Source organism: Scomber scombrus, chromosome 16 (genome assembly GCF_963691925.1).
Source record: "Scomber scombrus chromosome 16, fScoSco1.1, whole genome shotgun sequence".
Taxonomy (NCBI): domain Eukaryota; kingdom Metazoa; phylum Chordata; class Actinopteri; order Scombriformes; family Scombridae; genus Scomber; species Scomber scombrus.
Window position 1 is genome coordinate 7,651,748 of NC_084985.1, and position 20,705 is coordinate 7,672,452.

General features: G+C 38.8%; 2 protein-coding genes across 2 annotated transcripts; one reads left to right on the forward strand and one right to left on the reverse strand.

The window, feature by feature from the left end:
- Positions 1-1,259: 1,259 nt before the first annotated feature.
- On the forward strand, positions 1,260-3,536 carry LOC133996559 (tetranectin-like). The gene is made up of 3 exons (XM_062436157.1): positions 1,260-1,356; positions 1,572-1,667; positions 2,464-3,536. Exons 1-3 carry the CDS (start codon positions 1,260-1,262, stop codon positions 2,868-2,870), a joined length of 600 nt encoding a protein of 199 aa, XP_062292141.1. The 3' UTR covers positions 2,871-3,536.
- A 586-nt stretch (positions 3,537-4,122) lies between these two features.
- On the reverse strand, positions 4,123-18,963 carry LOC133996589 (CUB domain-containing protein 1-like). Its single transcript, XM_062436193.1, has 13 exons — positions 18,808-18,963; positions 15,757-15,981; positions 14,673-15,014; positions 13,730-13,945; positions 12,708-13,064; positions 11,867-12,082; positions 10,461-10,817; positions 9,668-10,027; positions 7,904-8,101; positions 7,427-7,783; positions 5,850-6,206; positions 5,682-5,763; positions 4,123-4,882 (listed from the first exon to the last, which is right to left on the reverse strand). Exons 1-13 carry the CDS (start codon positions 18,863-18,865, stop codon positions 4,372-4,374), a joined length of 3,636 nt encoding a protein of 1,211 aa, XP_062292177.1. The 5' UTR covers positions 18,866-18,963; the 3' UTR covers positions 4,123-4,371.
- Between the last annotated feature and the right edge of the window lie 1,742 nt (positions 18,964-20,705).

The following is a 20,705-nucleotide window of genomic DNA, read 5'->3' on the forward strand; positions in this document are numbered from 1 at the left end:
TGACTGATATAATTGTTAGGCTCTAGTTTAAACTCAATATATTGATTAGTTGACTGATTGTCCACAATATGAAAATAGCTTCTGTACAGATAAAGTTTTTATTACTATTTGGGATCACGTTTTATGTTTTACAGTAAAATTCATAAATTTCACCTAAGTCCATAAAAAGATGTTGCTGAACTACTACAATCTGTGCAATTAACTTGGAACATTGTAAAACCAGATGTTTTAAAACATCTTTAGTGCAGCTTTAGTGAAACATCAGATGTGATACTTAAAACTTTTGGTCACATACCAGATCTGAAATCATTGCTGTCTTGTCACGACAAGTGTACAAAAGTTCAGTCTCTCTGCATCCTTTTGTCCTTGCCACGTGTCAGCGGAGGATTGTGTAAAATCAAAAGTCTTACAGAAAGACCAGATGTGACTCTGGATAATTTTCCACTCCTCTCTCAGACTGTGTGTGTGTGTGTGTGTGTGTGTGTGTGTGTGTGTGTGTGTGTGTGTGTGTGTGTGTGTGTGTGTGTGTGTGCGCTGTCTGAGAGCAGGCAGGTCCAAAAAAAACTCCTATTTATGGAGCGTGCTCTCACTGCAGATTTTGAAACAAAGAAACTTCTGCTGAGAATGATTTACAAAATGAAATAAAATGCTTAACAGATAATTTTACCTAAACATTTAATTCAAGAGAGACTTCACAGGCTCTGATTTATGATTTACAATTGCAATGGCCCCACTTCAGCCAAATATACCTGGAAATATTTGAAGTTTTCCAAATGAGGCAATGCTTAAGGACTTCTCCAACACCTTTTGGCTGACTTTCTGGAGAAGAAAATCTTATTCCATCTTTTTTTTCAAGACAGTAGCCAAGAAATAAACTGTAACCAAGTTGTTTGAGCTTTTATGCAACAGATGAGTCAGTTTATTTCTTTTTTATGCACTTTGATGAAAGCTGCACGTGGTTATGTCATAGTGGCATGAGGAAGGTCCACAATGTCTCGCCCTGTTTTCCAGTCTCCGCTCGTTTCCCAGGCCTGGATCTGGTTTGCACTCGCCCTCCACAATAAGTGTCTGGAGCCAGATGAGACATATCCTCTCAGGCTACTGAGGTTGGATTGTTATTCCTTAAAATGGCTGTTTTGGACGTCAGTACTTTCCCCTGTCCTGGGGGATGAGAGGGAGGGTGACAGAGAGGGTGAGTGAGTGAAGCGGATAAATTGCGAGCCTCCACGTTGGAGCAGGCTCATTCAACAAGTCTGACCATGGAGTGCAAAGGCGTTTGTGTGCTGCTGGGAGTGCTGCTACTGGTGAGCTGCTCACTTCAGCAGACTGCACCAAAGAAGAAGCTGGTGAAAAAAGGTAGATGGCAAAACAACCTATTGGAGGATTATTTAAATATCATATTTATATTTTCTTAACTTACTTTACACAGCATGGTTTCTTCATCATGTGCTCAAGTCTCTACTGACTACACTGACTTTAGTTGTGGTTTAATTTCTGATTTTGCACAACTTCCCATTTAATTTCATGACACCTGATTTGAATATCCTTGTCTTCGGTGCTGTTGGAATCAGATACAACAAAGGATGCCATCGAGGTGCTACAAAAACAGGTCAATGACATTGTCATGGAGCTCAATTTACTGAAGGAACACCAGGCGCTGCAAACAGGTAAACCTGATTTTTGGAGCATTTTCAATAACAATGGAATTAAAATAATTCCTCAAAGCAATGCTCTATGTCCTAGTAGTAAACATGGCCACTGTGCAATTTTTATTTGCTGTGATATAAACTTGCTGAAGTCAGGATTGTGGTTTGAAGGAATCACATTTGGACTAGATTTAAGCTCCTTTATCAGTAAACTTCCTGGACCGAGATAAGCTCCTTCCAGCCTTCAGCCTGCAGCTGTTGTAGGCAAACAGCCAAAATAATAGAAAAGACAAACAAAAAACATGTTAGTGTCATTTATGCATGCATTGGTTTGCTGAGTGCATTATTTATAGTGTGACATGAGCTACATTGTTCAGCATACCAAATACAGTAAGGTTTCCATAATGGGAAATTGGTCTCAGACTACTGTATGTAATCGAGTTGGAATCAGTAGTCTAAGGTACGCTTCTCTCATAAATAGACAGATGGGATGCATGTGTACTGTTTGAAACCACAGGTTTTAATTTGGAAAAACACATGGCAAACACTTGACCTTTTATGCAGAACACAAAATGATATCCAGTTGTTCCTGCAAACCAAAAACTCTTCAGTGCAGATAAAAAAAGAGCATTTTTTTTATATGTTGCTCATGATCACTGTGGCTCTTCTCTCCAAAACATCACAGAACTGCTTTTATTCAGATTATTATCAAAGGAAAGTTCTTAGAGATAAAAGGGTACCTGTAGAGACAAAAGGAAAAAAAAAATGGCACAATACAGTCTAACAACTATCTGCTCCCTTTTATCTTCCTCTTCAGTCTGTTTGAAAGGTGCTAAGATCCATGGTAAGTGTTACCTGGTTGACCCTTTGAGGAAGCGCTATCACACTGCCAGTGAAGACTGCAACTCCATGGGTGGTGTCCTCGGCACGCCCATGTCCAGCGATGAGAATGACCAGCTCAGAGAATACATCAGCCAGAGCATCGGCCCCAGTGAGCAGGTGTGGCTGGGCGTCAATGACATGACGACTGAAGGCAAATGGGTGGACCAGACCGGTGGCAGCATTACATACAAAAACTGGGACACCACCAACAGTCGGTCCCCTCAGCCAGACGGCGGCAAGTCCCAGAACTGCGCCATCCTCTCCGTGGCCTCCCGCGGGAAGTGGTTTGATGAGAACTGCCGTGAAGAGAAGCCCTCCGTCTGCCAGTACAACATCGTTTGATTGCATTTAACTAATTACAGACTCTTAGCATGGTTACAGCTGCTTAGTGTGTGTGCGTGTGTGTGTGTGTGTGCACCTGCTGCCATCCCATTCTGCCTGCTTTTCTCAAAGGAGTTTTTAAGCCAGTGGTTCTCAGCTGGTTCTGCATTGGGACCAGTTTCTGATCTTAAAGTCACAGCCAGCTGAATAAGTGATATGTCATTTTCTACATTCCTTGTGGTCACGATAAAACCAGGAAGAACATAGTCCAGGCAAGAGTAGATGATCATCATCTTCATTTGGTAAAAAAACCCAAACATATTCTCTTTAAAAACTACAAGATATTCCAGCAATATCAAAAACTTATTTGATGTTCACCTTTCAAAATACCAGTACATGCAATAATATGCGTGTAGGTGCTGGCACCTTTCACAAATATAAAAACTGGATGTAACTTTGCATTATTTCCACACATCCACAACAGTCCCATGACTCACTGGTTGAGATCCACTGGTTTAAACCCATACTACTGTATTTTAAAGACAAATCTCATGTGGAGCTTGACTGATGAGTGATATTGCATTTTATACAATATAAACTCCATCTTTAATCTGCATTATTTGAAGAGATTTCAGTTTGATAGTGTTGTAGTCTCCTATAATGTTTAGCCTGATGTAACCTGGCAAATTACCATCAATAAACTATCAAAAAAAAAACATTGTTCCTGTTGTTATTTCTTAAGTTAAGTCTGAAAGTTAGGTATTTTAAGAAAAATGTTTAAAGTTGAAAAAGACAAAAACAGAAATGTCGTTCACAGCTGCAAGAAATGTGATTCAAATATGTAAACCTGGCGCCTGCCATTGTTTTTTTCCAGTAGAAAACACTCCTCCATGCTACCGTTCTGAAGTCTGCAGTCCTACCACGCCCACCATCACACTGTTTTTCATGGCCTGAGTTCCTGTGGTTGAATTTTTTATTTTTTTTCTTCACCATCCTCAATTTAAAAAAGGTCAGTGTTTCAGTAAAGAGGGAAAATTAAATGTCACCACTTTAGTGTGTGGAGGCAGTCACGTCAAGGAGTAAACTGTTCCCCTCACAAAAAAACTTTTTCCTAGAATTTATTTCAAAAGAAACTAAACTTGTATTTACAGGTGAGGAAAAAACACACATCTCTACAAAGACAAAAAAGACTTAAACAATATAAAAACACTTTTAAAAAGACATTTTTTAAGGTTTCCCTGCTCTGTAATCTATACCACATGAGCAGATTTAATAAAACTAAATCAAACATTTAAAAACTATTTCACAGCTTCCATTCAAGAAGCTTTTAAAAATTACTTGAGTCTTGACAAAAAAACCCAAAACAAGTCGAGATCACATTCAGAAACTAATCGAACTCAGATTCCCTGAGTGCAACTGAAGCACAGAAGTTCAGATCAGTACCATCTGCAGGTGTTCGGTGCTGTAACGAGAATTAGTGAGTAACAGCAGCCCGTTGTGCAGCTTCAGTCCCAAAAAAAAACTACAAGGAATCTGAAACCTCAATAATCGGTGGCTCCGGATCCATATCGACACCAGAGAGCCGGATCGGTTTGATCTCCCCCGTGTTCTTGAACGTGTACAGCTCATTGTCCACCATCCTGCGGTCCTGAAAGCCGAGGCTGTCCTGTCTGTCGATGGGGGTGCGCGGACGCGACGGGATGAAAGTCTCAGAGGGGTCCAGGAATGTCCTGTACTGGTCCATCTCGAGCTCGGGATCTGGTTCTTTGATCACAGGCATGTCTTCATCAGGTGGCCCCATGAAGGTGCGGTAGGAGTCCACCGGCATGCTTTTGAAGTGGTCTTGCCCGCCGTCGGAGTAGGTGGACTCGCCCAGCAGGTGACCGTACACCATCGACTCATCTATGGAGGCGTAGACGTGGGATTCGTTCTCGGACCTGGCTTTGGTGAAGGTTCTGTCACCTGGTCGGAAGAAACTCCCTTTGCCGATGTAGATGGATGCGTCCTTGCTCTCTCTCTCTTTTTTCTTTTTCCTGTTTGAAAAGATAAAGCAGACAAAAACACAGAGTTACAGACCTGCTCAGTGTAAAAGTTTGATCTTAAAGGACAAATTCACAATTTTTCAAGTCTGTCTTAAAACAATGGTCAGTGCCAATATGAACACTAGAAGGTTGTTTTTTGAGGTTTTTTCTTTCTGTGGTCATTCAGCATTGTTCATACTGACCATTAGAAGATCACCTCCAAATGCACTTACAGTTTAAGTGATGGGGGACAAAATCCATGGTCGGCATTTTGGTAATTTTTGTGTGGATTTAAAAGTTTAATATAAGACCAAAGCCATCTAAACTAGTCAAATCAAGGCAATATATTTCAATGGGGTTTTTTTGTTTAAAAATTGTGTTTTCTCGGTCAGTGTTTCCCTGGTGATCTGCAGCGAACGGATCATAACAAAAATAGGGAATTTGGAACCAGAAATACTTAAACATGTAAACATAATTGTATGACTAATCTGAACAGTTGAAGCTTCATATTCACTGCAGATAAACTTTTAAATACATTTTTGCACAGAAGGAGGACTGTGGATTTTGTCCTTCATCACTTACATTGTAAATGCATTATGAAGGGATCTTCTAATAATCAGTATGAACAGGAGGAATGATTACAGCAAGAAAAAAACAGTTTGATTGTTAATTTGGCCTCTTTAAAGGGGAGTTATTGTAGAAAGAGAGGATTCAATGTCTTGTTTGATTATAAAGCAGACAGGAGGCATTTAAATCTCATGTTTAAAAGTTTAATAATATGATATTAACAGTTCTCTACAGGTGTACTCACCTTGTGATGATGCATACAACAGCCAGCACTATGAGCAAAAGAAGAAGAGCTCCTGCTATCCCAAGGAGGATGGCCAAGAGATCTGTAGAGGAAAAAAAAAGACTTATCTTATTTAATTCTGGTCATGATTTTTGTGCACATGAAAGGCCTAAAGAAGTGTTTTCTTACTGTTATTTTTCTGCAGTACAATTTTGGTCACTGCACCAAACTCTCCCTCCTCTGGTATACAGTTGGACATGTTGAGATAGAAACTGTGCGGCACCAATAACTTCTCCTCCGCCGGCTCGTCCTCCCTGCGGCTCATTATTTCCTCATTTTGCCCCAGCACCTGGACCTTGATGGCAGTATGCCTGTCACTGCATTTGGGCTGGCTGACATTGACAAACTGTAGGTCTGCCTTGTACTGGCTCGGCAGGTGGACGATCCAGGATACGGTGGAGAAAGACCTCATACCTTGAGGCCAGTTTGGGGTGGCAAGCAGGGTCGGAGAGGACATCTGAGGGGCCACTTTGTAAATAATGGTCTCTGAAAAAGGATGGAAATAATATCTGTGAGTAATCCCAACTGGTCTACAGAGGAGCCTCCTTCATTAGTGGAACAATACTGCCCCTCTGTGGATTATATAAGGAAAGAGAAGGTGCTCCATTCAACCGTGAATACAGCATGAACATTTTTAAAGCAATCTACTCTCTGCAGCTCTTACATTGTCAATCGATATTTTCTTTGTCTGTCTCATCTACAGTACGGATTCCCTCATTACCCAGAATGACAAACATGCAGAGAACGTGTCTAAACTTGTTGCATAAGAGAAAAAGGCTGCAAGAGGGAAACTGACAGTTAAAAAGGTCAGTAGGAACAACTCAGTTGCATTTTTTTGTGGCTGAGTAACATTATAGTCTGTTAAACCAGATGTATTCTTTGTCCTCTTCAGAGCAGCGGAACAAGCTGTAAACATGACACTGACATACATTATACCATATGGAGCAACATTAGCCTTTATTTGTAGTCATGTTTCTGGTCTGATATTCACTCTCCTTATCAGTTCTTTAGAAGCTCCAACGTGTTCACCACCTAGTCGTTATATTTGCCTGCCGTTATGTGATAGTGTACCAGTGGGTTTTTAATCAGTGGTTTTTCGCTGAAAACATTTGCATGCTGAAAATGAGGTTGATGAGAGCAAAGAGACTGAACCAAGCTCAAAACCACTGAGTAGAGCTGAGGAGACATGTTGTCACCATGAGCGACTCTTTTCAAACAACGGCATCTGATCCATTGTTAATACAAAAAAAAAAAAGGTTATTATTGTGGCTTTAAAGCTACTGATGGCTTCAACTATGGATTTTCTTACATTTTTCTTTTGTCGGGACAAAACTGAGCCTGAATCTTGATCGAGTTACTAGAATCAGAGCACTAGTTCCCAATGAATCTGATTCAAAGGCTTTTTTCACAGATTACTTTTTGGACAATATTATTAACAATGACTGTCAAAGCAAATTACTGCAAGGCAACAATTAACTGTGTTATTATTTACACTGGTGTTTGACAGGTTAAAATGTCTGCTGTGAGAAAGGTCTATGCAACTATAACTATTATAACTATTCAACAAATTGCTGTTTTTCTAATGATATTTACACCTTTTTTTAAAGTTTGAAGGGTTTTAGGGTGGATTTACTACCATGCTTCTATCCCTAATGTCACTTTAGATCACTCTTTAAAACAAGAAAATATATATTCACGTGCTTTACCTGAGATCTCCTCACTAAAGCTGACATTAAGGAAAGGCCCCTTCGTCTTGCTGAAGTCTCTTCCTGCAGCTGTAATAGTGATGTTGGCGTGCACCCGAACTTTCTGGATCGTTCCACCGGAGCAGAAATCTCCGATAGAAAGCCCGTCACTCTCTGCCACATGCAGGGAAGAGGAGCTGTTGCATTTTTGGCTGGGCAGAGACTGCTTGAGAGTCCCTGTGAGCGACACCAGATCAACTGTGCCGTCCATGGGGATGTTGAGGTGCCAGGTGAAGCTGTGGAGGGGCATCGGTAGACAGGAATCCAACTTGGGTACAGTGAGGAGTTCTGAGGGGCATGTCGCCACATTTTTGCACCCTGTTAATAAAAATGTTAAATAGGCACAAAATGAGATATTGAGTTCAAAACTAAAACAGAAAAAAGCTGCGATGATTCTAGCTATTCATGAGCATGCACAAACATTTTAAAAAGTCTTACCGGTAACTTTACTTGCAGTCAAACGTATGTCTTCATTTGGACAGTCGAGGAAGGAGAGGCTGGCTTTAGTGCCGGTAGCTACGTTGATCTTCTTTTCAATATTGGAGTTAATGCTCATCTCACAATAGGGATCAGAGCCAACTTTCTCTATCTGCAGGGACACTCCTTTGTGTTTGGTCAGATCCACCGAACACAGAACTGAGAGGGAAATACAACATGGAGGAAGATATTTTAAAGAACATGCTTATTCAACTTTTTTTTTTAAACATGCATACTGTGAAATTAAAAACTGCCTTTTTATTTAATTTCTGCATATAACACATGCAGTGTTGTGCCAGTATAATTCCGTGCACCAACTTCACAGGCTGGTGAACAAGCAGAATATCTGATCTGAGCCCAAGTTAAATCTAAAAAGTCAAACATTCATGGCTTATAAGGAGTTAAGTTTTGGGCTTTAGCAAACACGTCAATAATCCTGAAAGACTCTTCCAATCCTTTGGATGAAAAAATACTCTGTCTGCTATTATTTTATGATTAATATTTTGTTTCCCCCTTTTATCGATTTTATTCCTCTTTGTTATTATAATCTCAAATGTAGCTACTTTATTTTATTACATTTTCCTAATTTGTATTTCTCATTTTTGCATTAGTCTCAAATTGTTTTAAGGTTTTATGGTTTTAATACTTAATTTCCATTTAAATATAGTTGTTAGATATTTGGTTTGTTGAGCTCACACTGAACAAGAACCTCAGGACATACAAGTAATTTAAGAAGTAGTAGTAACAATAATAAATAATTAAAGCAGAACTCCAGTGGGGAAGCTAGCAGTACCATAAACAGCTGTGGTGTAAATCGTTGTATACTCATCGTCACAGTGTGTCATAGACAGGAATAAGCAGGCAGCGCATTAATGATTTAAGTGTTAAGGGCACAAACAGCCTCGGGGGAGGTGCTGTTGCTGAACCTGACTGTTCTGGTTCTCTTCTCTCTTCTCTTCTGGTCTTTTTCTCAGTCTAAAAATAAATAAATAAATCTGTTTACTGCCTACATTTGTTCCGTCTTATCAGTAACTTGTTAGTCATCTGTGAAGCACTTTGGATTACACTAACCTGTATGAAAAGTGCCACTCAAATAAAGTTTGACCGATACAAGCAAGATAATGACGATTGGTTTGTATGAAAATATTGGGAAGAAAAATCAGTATATTACAATCACTGATTATAAAATGTAAATACTGTAAATATAAATCAACGTCAAGTTTTTAGACAGGCTTGGTAAAACAGCATTTTGACACTAAAACATACATACTTTGACCAAAATTAGAATTTCTGGATTTGAATACAGGTTTGCTACAGAAAACATAAAAACCTCCAAAAATATTATGTACCTGCCCTTTGACAAGCTCATATGTATCAATAAAACTAAAATTAGCCTGCTTGAAACTGTTCAGAACAATAAGTGACTGCCAAATGTGGTGGCGTGAGCACTCGCAGTGGCCCAGCGCTCCCCAGCTAAGGTGTGTTGTGTTTTATTATGCAATGACAAATAAAGAACAATCTAAATGAACCACCTCAGACTGAGCGTGAGAGTGAACCTGACTAAGCTGCAGGCGAAATGTGTTGTTCCCTCCTAATAAAGTCACAGTAAAGTCAGTTCAGTGTGCAGTGGTTCATTTTGACCAGAACCTGCTCAAAAATACTGGCTGTGCATGGGGGAGATCTCTTTATTTAAAGTATCTTATTTATTGTAACTTTATACTGTACCTGGATGACCACTCCTCATTACAGAGACGCTGTATTTCAAGCTGAGTCCTTGCAGTGTCCTGTTGGTTTCACAATTCTTCAGTATCATGTCGAAGCTGCCCTGCTGATGCTCCGGCTGAGGATCCGTCAGGCTCAGTTTGGTCACCTTCTTCTCCTCTTTCTGATACTCCACCACCACTTCGTTGTTGAGGCATTCGGGGGCGGTGTGATCGCGGAAATGCATCGTGTAATTGTGCATGCCGGGCACCGTGAAGCTCCACTTCATCTGCTCGTTATCGGGGAAATCACCGGGATAGCTGGGAGACAGGAAGTCTGTATCTGAGACACCTCGTGGTAGGTTGACTTGCACTATGGACACCACTAGAAAAAAAGAAAGAAAAAAACAGGGTGGTGTTTGAAACAAAGGACATCATTTATATTTCTGTAAATCAGCTTTAAAATTCAAAGGAAGCGTTACAGGAATGTGACGTTTTCAGCTTTAAAACATGAAGGTAAAATTGGCTTTGACAATTAATTTTCTTTCTGTATCCTATGACTGAAAACCTAAAACTACAGTGGGCTTATGACATATGGACAAAAATATTGTATATTTAGGATTATAAAAGATGGATATAATACAGAGAATTTATCCAAGAAGCAAAGATCTTTATGTGTCGGATCTGGACTGTATATTAGTCTAGAAAGAAGAAAAGTGGATTTGTTCAAAGCGCCATCTCACTGATAAAGAAAATGAATTATTTTCTGCGGAGGGGGTCAAATGTTCTGTATGTAACAGAAATAAACACCAACTTACTGCTGGTCTCAGGCCCACTACTGACTTTAAAGTCAACAGGATTCAGCTTCCTCTCCCCAGGCACCTGTAAAGACACACGGCCCTTGTAGCGCACCAGGACGGACGTCACAGTGCCTCCTCTGCAAAAGGTTCCAATTTTTACTCGACCTGTACGCAGGTAGGTAACGAGAGAGTATGTGTGATCATCTGGACAGGTCTCCTGATTGGGAATCTGTTGCATTCCTGCTTCTGGGAAGTCCAGCTGGAAGGCCCGAGTGGAGACAACTTTGAAGTCCCAGGTGAAGGTCCGGTTGAAGTCTGGGAACAGCGAGGACTCGGGCTGAACAATGTTACCAGAGCAGGAGGTCTCCGTGCAGTCTGGAAGTGTACAGAAACAGATGGACATATAAGCAACTGTGATTAAGTTAGAGGTTCACAGTATTTCATCCTATTCATACGGACCATTAGAAGATCCCTTTCAAATGAGGTGCTTTCAAAGTGATGGGAGGACAAAATCCACAGTTCTCATTTCAAGCAGAAATATATTCAAATGTTTATCTGAAGGTAATATGAAGCTTCAGCTGTCTGAGTTAGTCAAATACAGTGGATATCTTCCACAGTTGGATCTCATTCTACTTTAAAAATGCAAAAGTCCAACACTTAAGGTTGACAAATGGGAACTAAATAATTTCCATTTCCAGGCTCCCGTTCTTGTCCAATGTCTACAAACAGCTTCTGTCTTTTTTTAGACATACAAACATGATGTAGAAATTCCAGTCAGGCTTCAGGGCTCGTCACATAATCTGATTATCTCAAAGTCTCAAATGACCTACTGTTATCTTTAGACCCTTGGAAATGTGCTATTTTAATTCTTTTAGAGCTTAGCACAGATTTTGATATGGTCTGAAGGACAGGAATTTCTCTATTGAGATCAGAAGTCTCTCCTCCTCTGTAACCCTGATCAGTTGTGGAGTACCTCAGGGTTTCATTTTAGGGCCTATTTTAATTGCCTTGTATTTGCCCCCTTTAAGCTCTATTTTCCATAAGCACAATGTCTGCTTCCACTGTTACACACTTAATTATATCTTATTATTTAAAAATAATTAAACCGTTCCTTCACAACCAAACAAATGATCAGTGGGAACAGATCATTGGGGGAATAACACATAATCAGTTTGGGTGTTTTCGACAATAATAAAAATCATAGTTCAGCTGTTAGACATTATATAAAACAGATTATGAATGCACAAAATCACACACTATAAAAGGTGAGTCAAATAGTGTTGCATTCACCAATTTGTAGCAAAAGACTACATCCAACAAGGTAGCTTAAAGAACTCCTTTTAGAAATTACTTTTATGTGAGAAACCTGAAGAAAAATGTTTATAAAAGTAAAAAATGAAATCCCAGTGTTGAGATATTTGTACCAATTTCTCTGTTGATCTCCACACTGAAGAGATCCTGAGGTTGAGGACAGGTAAATTCTACTGAGGTATTGCGAGCATCTCTCAGTTGTAGAAATGTTGGGTGGCATTTCTGGTTGGGCGCCGTGTCCACACACACGCTGCAGTCGGGCTCCTCGCTCATCCTGTTAATGGTTATGATGGTATCTGGGTCAGGGACCACCGACAACATCCTGCCAACTAAAGAAAAGGTAGTACAAGAAGGTATCGGTCAAACCAAAGAGTCAAGATTTCTCAACACAGACTTCTCAAAATGTACAAAGACAGATTCTCAGTCGCATAGATTAATTATGTTAACAGATCGTTTCACAAATATCAGAGATTGTTTTAGTTAATGGTATCTGTCACAGTAACTTGACAAATCTTTAGTGGACTTTTTAGAGACTAAAATATATTAACTATTGGATGGATTCATGGTTCCCAAAAGACGATTTCTCCTCTTACACCACAAAGAGTTAACAATTCTGGTTTTGGGTGAAATGTCTAAACAACCGCTGGATGGATTGCCATGAACCATGGCCATTGACAACAAAAGAAACTCTAGCTCATTTACAGTTATTTTTTCTCTTGATCAATGAGCATTACCTGTCAAATAAAACTAAAAATTAAAGCTAGGCAAGTCCTAAACTGTGCTTTGTTACCCAACATTAATGCTACACTTCTGTGAAAATGTTATTGTAAGGAATATTTGTCATTTTAAAAGGATATAGCATCAGTTTTTAAGAATATGTATTTGATGTTTTGGTCTGTAAAAACAGAAGAAACTTTTACTTCTTTCTTTCGTGAAAATAATGTTTGATCGAGCACTTGCCTCTTGGAGCTGCTTTGGCGGTAAACAGCGTCTTGTTCAGTTGTTCACCTTTCGGCACCTCCACAGTCACCGTCGTCAATCCGAGCAGATTCAGATGAGACAATGTCCCACCTTTGCAGTAGCTATTAGTTTTGATTGTTCCGTCACTTTTAGTTGTGCTCACTGAGTACTGGAAGCCATCTTGGCATTGATCCGGAGCAGATATCACCTTCAGTTTGTCAACTGCGATGTCCAAAGTTAAGACGGTCCTCTCCGGTACAGTAAAGTCCCATGTTAGGGTTCTTTTGAAGTCCTTGAAGAGGTTGGGATCAATCTCTCCGGTGGCAGGAGCGCAGGAGCTCTTGGTGCATTCTGAGTAATGAAAATGAGAAATGTTTAAATTTTACATGAGTACAACTCTGACTCATGACTCTGGAGGACAAAACATGAATTATGCATCTATGAACAAATGAGTACACACATAAATAATTACAACAATCAATAAATTAAAAACAAAATGCAGAAACAAAAATGAAACAGAAATTCATTATTAAATGCTAAATCCACATACTAAATAAATACATTTAATACATAAATATATTCAATTTAATCCTACATGTTCACAAAAAGCATTCATTTCATTTTTTTTACTTTAATACTTTTATTTCTGTATTTATTTATTTATCTGTATTTCATATATTTACTTATTTCTGTATTTCTGAAAAATACAATAATAAAACTAGAAATGTGGAAATACAGAAATTAATGTATATAGTATACAGTATAAACTGTAGAGAACCAACATTGCCAACATTTATGTATTCATTTAGTTATGCATTTTACTATTTATTTATGATTGTATTTATTCATCTATTACTGTATTTAGTATTGATTATCATTATTATTTATTGATGAATTGTCATTTTTCATCCTCCATACATGAGCATTTAATGTATAGTTAATCCAAAATGACAAATCTGAAGTTCTGGTGGTAGCTGAAGAACATTTTGACACGATGACGCCTCCACACTCCTCACCTATGTTCTTCTTCATCTTCATACTGTACACGTCTTGAGGCTTCGCACAGCTGAACTCCAGCGAGAGGCCTTCTACATTCGTCAGGGTCTTTTCTGTCGGGCTACAGCTGGGAGCGGAGCCGTCGGGAGAGCACACCTCACATTCGGGTTCGTCCGGGCTTCTGGTGATGACCACAGTCGAGCTGGAATCGACGGTTACAACCATCTTTCGACCCTCTAAATTGGGGTAATAATGGAGAGAGTGAGTCAGAAGGCAGGATTGTATGTTTGTGTGTAAAGTCCTTCTAACGTTCTTAGTAACTATGTGATTGTATTAACTGTATTAACTTGTAAAGACTTAATTTATATGTAAATCAGCAAATAGCAATGTCCAATTGAAGCAATTAACTACAGCAGTAAACAGCAGTATTACAAACTTTAGCATGACTTACAAAAATAACAGTTTTAGGTGGGCAACTTAAATATTAAACGTAACTGCAGCTCACTTTTTAATGTAGGTAGGACTTAGTGTTACTCATATATGCATAAACAAACTAATATTTGGATTTCAGTGTAAGTAATATGCATGCAGTATATGGAATAAGAGGGAAATATCATTTTACGCTTATTTAACCATTGTAATTTAGCCATTTAACAGACTGTGTTATAATTGGGAGTAAATTACATTTTCAGTTGGGTGATTAATTGATTAGTTGTTTGTTGAAGTATGTCGATCATCGTTTCCTAAAGCCTGAGATGATGCCCTTTTAAATGTCTTGTTTTGTTCCGACTAACAGTCCACAACCCAAATATATACAATTGACTATCATAAAAGACTCCATTACATTACATTTAAGATCATTTGGACTTTTTTTTCTTTAAAATCGATTATCAAAATAGTTAGCGATGTCACTCTGGGTTATCAATGAAAAGATGAGTCTTTATTCATTAATGTTTTTCTTACTTGGTGGTCCGGCGGAGGCCTGGAACAACATAGAATCCACTTGTGTCTTTGCTTTAACCCGCAGAGACACTTCAGCCTGGTTGGGCAGGTCTAAGTGAGTCACAGAACCACCTCGACAGTACTGAGTCTGACCCTTGCTGCTCGTTTTGGATGTGGCCACCGAATATTGAAGTCCATCCGGGCACGGGTGTGACGTCTCTATCAGTCCTTCTCCGAGGATGTCCAGACCCACGACTATCTTTTCGGGTGCCTTCAGCTCCCAGGTGAAGGTCCTGGAGAGCTCTGTGAGGATGGAGGGTTGAGTTTCTATTGTTGAAGGGCTGCAGGTGTCCTTTGTGCACTCTGGATTACAAAATAAAGACAAGAAAAGAGTTAAGGAAGGAGCATATGACGTAAACTTAACTGATTCAACCTAAAAGTCATCAGGAATTTAAGCCATGGTTTGCACATATATGACGAAATAGCAAACTGGTTTAACCCTCACTCAGCTTTGACAAACTATACATCATTCCAAAGCACAAAGCTTCATTGTTCTTTTTGTGTATATCATTTAATAATAATAATAATCCAAATATCACCATGACAACAGTTGCTTATTTTGTAACAGAAGAATGTGTACAAAACACAGAAATAATCTAAAGTTACTATTATTATTAAAAATGAACTATGTGTGTAGATGAGCAAACATGTTTTTCATCATGTTTGTGCTTCTGTTTAAGGATGTATGATTAGTGACCATTTTGCTGCGATTACGTCATTTTCAGGCATCTGCACAAGAATTTCCCTTATTTGGGCTTGAGTTCAGGGTTGTGCACAAAAAAAGCAATTCTCCAGCATTGTAAAATTAGTAAAGTCAGTGGGGACACTTCACATATTCTTGCATGTGATTGGCTCTCTTTAAAAAAAATTTAAAAAAATGCAATCCCCTGAAAAGCTTCAAAATTAGCTCAGTTTGAAGCACTTGAACTGGGCTTGAGCTGAGTGTTGACATTTAGGGTCGGGCACTGCCAGGCACTGAGATGATTCACTGTATTTATCTTACAAAAGCAGACATCACCAGGCTGTAAACTGTCCGTAAACTCACCGACAGTCCGAATTATTGTGGCCTCGTAAGCCTGCTCGATCAGCTGAGTGCAGTTGAACAGCAGTGTGACCTCCACCTCGGGAACCAGAGTGAGAGACGGGTGGCAGGAAGTCTCTGTGTCATTATCCCCGCTGACTGTACACACAGCACATTGATCCGAAGGTAGCAGAGTGGAAACCGTCACCGTGGAGTCTTTGTCTGGTCGGAGTGTCGTCTGCAGGCCGTCTGAGGAAACAGATCAGAGGGATTCAGCTGTCAGTAACATAAAAACGGTGCAAACTGAGATCCACAGATGTGACTTTAATAACACTTTATCTTACAGATCTCTTCATACTAGTTTCCTGGTAAATAACTTTAACGTTTAGGACATTTTACAGTTAGGATGGTGCAATCTTGTACAAATGATTTTTTTTAAATGGAAAATAAAGTGTTATGTAAGTTTAGTGTGTAAGTAAACACTCAATATAGGTTCATATTTAGTATTTAAATGAAGAAATTAGATTCTTTACAGAAAAAAAGCTTACTTTTCAGTGTGTAGTTTTATGTCAAACAATATGTTAGCATTTTTATTTAAAAAGTGTAACAACACCAACTTTTTTTTCCATTTTTCTTAAGAAATTACACCACCCTTGTCCTGAAAATTAACTGTTAAGTGCAAATTAAACAGAACATTTCCAGTAAATGTATATTCAATTACTGTGGTTTTTGATTTAGTAGGTGGGGTAAGAAACCAAAAAGTGTTGCAATATGAGAGAATGAACCATTATGTATTGTCCTGTTTCAACATCACATCATCTGCTTGAGTAAGAGACACATTCCCATATTTGGACATTAAATCTTTGCATATTGTACAGAAAATATGTAAAAAATATTCACCTTCATGAAAATATTATTTGTTTTAGCTTTATGATCAAAAACAATGATTACATTTTTATAATCTTTCTATTATTTTCTCAGGTCACTGATTGCATCGTCTACAACATGGCAGAAAGTGATGAAATTGCTCATTAAAAAAATGTTCAAGAACCTAAAGTGCAGCTTTAAAATGTTTCACACAGGGCTCACATGTCAAAAAACAGTGGTGATCTATTAAGTGGCTGGTAAAAACTGAACATTCACTAGCAAGTTGGTAAGTGGACAAAAAAGAGAAATTTGAACCCTCATTGTATAGTCAGAAAAGATATATTCAGTTTACAATGAAAAGCAGCATATACTCACATGTATGAAGCTACAACCTGTTAACTTTTACCATTTTTACTTAGAAAATGACTGAAATGGTTAATCAATTATCAAAATAGTGGATATTCTACCTTGACTAATCAATAAATCATCATTGCAGCTCTAAAACACCAGAGAGAGGGAATAAATCACATGATAACATACTGTAAGTTTGTCCACATTAAGCTGAGTTTTTATCTAGCTGTCTCGTATAAACAACTTAAAGCGTCAACTCAGCAACATTTCTTGTCACAAAAGGAACAAAACATACACACACACACAAATGCTCAGACTGTTAACATGTCAATAAACAGACACACCTATTGTATATTTATGTCCTGGGTTAGCAAACCAAAGTAAAGTCATTTAATTTGTCACTATAATGACTCATCTGTGTGCTGAGTTAACAGGAGAGAGAGGTGGAACGGTTTTTAACAGCGTGAGTAACCGTTTCTCTGATATCAGACTTCTTTATGTGTTGAGTGGAGGTTACATCATAGCTTTGGTTTCATATGACCGTGTATGATAAGTACAGTCTGGCTGATTTAAAACATTATCTTTTCTACCGTTGAAACAATGAGGAAGTAAATGACTAACAGTAAATGTATAATCAACTGTTTTGATAATCAAATATTCATTTGAATCCTTTTTACAAGACAAAAAAGTCAAATTTTTGCTGAGTGAAGCATCTCAGATGTCAGGGTTTGAAGCTCGTCCCTCCCTCAAAAATTTTAGCCTAGACTTTGGACTCTTGGTCAAACAAAACATTTACATCCTTTTCTATTTGAATACTCAATTTCACTCTTCCTCTATCAAAAAAGATGATAAGGAGTAAAGCAGTTACAGTCAAAACAGGTGTCTCAGATGTCATTGTAGTTTCTGGCGGCACTTTTCTTGCGTCAGTGATGCAAAGATACTGTATTGTTTTAAATGCATGCCTGTGGTAAAGCTGCAGGAGTTCACACATTAATAAACAAATTTGGTTTTCGCAACCTGAACTTGCAAGAACTTGAAAGCAAAACATAACAATACTGGCAGCAATTGCATAAAAATGTGGAGCTAGAGGGTTTTTCACAGGGTTCAAAAGCGTGACATTTGGTTGCAAATGAGAAGTTTACATGTTCATTTACACAAACACTTACTGAGTATAAATTCATAACGGTGCTGATTGCTTCTCCAAGAAATATATTAAACAAAGCCGGTGGAGGAGAAAGCCCAGAGTTTAAATCTAGCAAAAAAACAACATTGCTTCTGCTTAATAAAACCTCAGCAGCAGATTCATAGTTCAGCAGCAGATTGCTGGTCAATCATTAATGAAGCTGTGATGAATTCATGCCTCCGGGAAGCTCCATAAATGCCTCATAAAGCTTTGAAAAATGGAGGTCTAGAAGGTCTCTGCACTTCCACTCAGCCTGAAAATGTACTTCAGTCTTTCATCTCTCACTGTCAACGCGATCAATCATGTGTGATGTTGCTCTAATGTCCTCTATTATCTCTTCATTTATTGACACAGCATTTAAAACACGGCTCACTTTAGGCTTCAGAGTGCTTTAACGAGCTGCAGCTTTACATTACGGTTCGCCTGAGCACGTTTTTTTTTTTTTTTATCAGACACCATGCACTTCCTCTGTTCCCACAGTGTTGTTGCACCTAATTGGCACAAACTTGATTATAAAAGCACGATTTAATATGAGGACGATTCGTGATAAGCCACTAAAGTACATTTTTTGGATAGTGTAGCCTACTACAAATTATAACATATGAGGTGAATAAGTAAAGAAAGCGTTACCAAACAAGAAATGAACATGTTTTTTGGGTTAATGATTATCTCACCTGATGAGTTGAGGATTGTCAAAAACAGTCCAAGAAGCGCGAAAGTCCTGAGCCGCATTTTCACTATTAAAAAGGTGGATTCTCCTCGTTAACTTCAAAAAAAATAAATGAATAAATGAAGGTGGATGTCTCTCTCTCACACACAAAGTATTTGCATTTTCGTTAAATCCACATCACAGCAACAGCGACGGGGTTGACAGCCACTTCCTGATTCACATTACCTGCGCGCAGCAGCGCAGCGGAGGGCGTGGTCCACAGGTTACCTGTCCAAACCTGACGGGTGAGGCCCTGCCGTTGTACCCTTGAGCCGAAACACAGAACTGATATGGATTTATAAGACTTGAGTTGAGTCCTTGTGTGACTTCCCTCTTGTGGCACAATGGGCGCCCTATTTATACCCATACAAACATGCCAAAGATTGTTGGCATCGTGCAGTGTATCTCCAAAATGACGCAGAGGAAGGGTGTAGATACAAGAGATTATAGTAGTGGTTTCATTTTGTTTAAATACCTAATGCTGATGTTGAATTTTGATCAGTATTAAATGCCACCAGAAAAATGTTTGCCCCTTAATAAATATGACTAATAACATAGAGATAAATTGCAGGTTAAATTCATTAAAATTGTGGTACCATATTAAAATAGGTGATATATGTTTCCACTCAAAAGTCCTCAGGTTGTGCTTGGTCAGCTCCTGTAAAACGATTATCAGGATGTGATTAACTATCTGTGTATGTTTGATGCCTCACTGCAGGTCTATACTGTTTGTAGCACTCCCAGTGTTGCAGATGCTCCCTCCTGCCTCCACATGCCTCATGACGCTGACATTCCTGAACAGAAACATACCTGAGGGCAAGACCACTAAGCACACACAAACACACCATCAGCGTTATGTTTGTGTACGCCTGCTATATATTGATCCAATATCTGACCTGATCCAACCTAAATTTAAGAGTAAATCCTAAACTGTGTAGCTCTGACCTTAACTTCAACCCTTAGCCTCATTACAACCCAATCATTTGTAATCTAAACTTGAAATTCAAATCCTAATAGAAAACTATTACAGCTAAAGGAGTGAACAATGTGTAAAATACAAAAAAGGTCTCACTTGTCTCTCTTTATGAGGTATTTTCAATCCCTAAAACTCAAGCACACACACACACCTATACCATCAAATACAAGTTGTGTGTGTGTGTGTGTGTGTGTGTGTGTGTGTGTGTGTGTGTGTGTGTGTGTGTGTGTGTGTGTGTGTGTGTGTGTGTGTGTGTGTGTGTGTGTGTGTGTGTGTGTGTGTGTGTGTGTGAAACCAGTCTGACAGCATGTGGGTGTTGTGGTGACTATAGACAGCTTCAGTGTCTCCCAACAAGGGACCTCAGTGGAGAATCAGCAGCTGTCAGAAATCCCCTCCCTTCCCATGTTCCTGCAGCCAAGATGGACAAACATGTGTCGCAGCCGCTCATGACTCTACTGGTTTTCATACCAAGGATTAAAGTTTCATAGCAAATGCTTCTGCTGTGAAACTAGTAAGTAGAGTTAATGAGATATTTATCTCTTACTCTGCACTGTTGACATAAAAGCGACCCTGAGAGGTGTCGGATAGGTGGACAGCGCAGCCTTGAACAGTTCCGCAATTGTGTAAAAAGTTCAGTCAGTTTGAGTTTATGTCGCTATCTCTTGTTTTTTTTCTTCTTTATAGTTTTACACATTAAATAAAAATGACAGAGGTGAACAGACATGTTAACAATTAATCAAGATAATAAGATATGAGAATAATAACATCCAGGATAAAAACAAATATAATAGTGCTGACTTTTTTATTTGCTTTACAGTGAGCAAGTCAGTTGACTCAACACTTGACATTCATTTCTGTTATTTGGGTGGGTCTGTTTCTAGGTCATG

Coding starts and splice junctions, on each gene's coding strand:
- LOC133996559 (XM_062436157.1), top strand. CDS start 1,260: ATGGAGTGCAAAGGCGTTTGTGTGCTGCTGGGAGTGCTGCTACTGGTG. Junction 1,357..1,571: donor GAAGAAGCTGGTGAAAAAAG/GTAGATGGCAAA, acceptor TGTTGGAATCAG/ATACAACAAAGGATGCCATC. Junction 1,668..2,463: donor ACACCAGGCGCTGCAAACAG/GTAAACCTGATT, acceptor CTTCCTCTTCAG/TCTGTTTGAAAGGTGCTAAG.
- LOC133996589 (XM_062436193.1), bottom strand. CDS start 18,865: ATGCGGCTCAGGACTTTCGCGCTTCTTGGACTGTTTTTGACAATCCTC. Junction 12,083..12,707: donor AGCAGCTCCAAGAGGCAAGT/GCTCGATCAAAC, acceptor CCTTTTCTTTAG/TTGGCAGGATGTTGTCGGTG. Junction 5,764..5,849: donor TGTACTGCAGAAAAATAACA/GTAAGAAAACAC, acceptor TTTCCTCTACAG/ATCTCTTGGCCATCCTCCTT.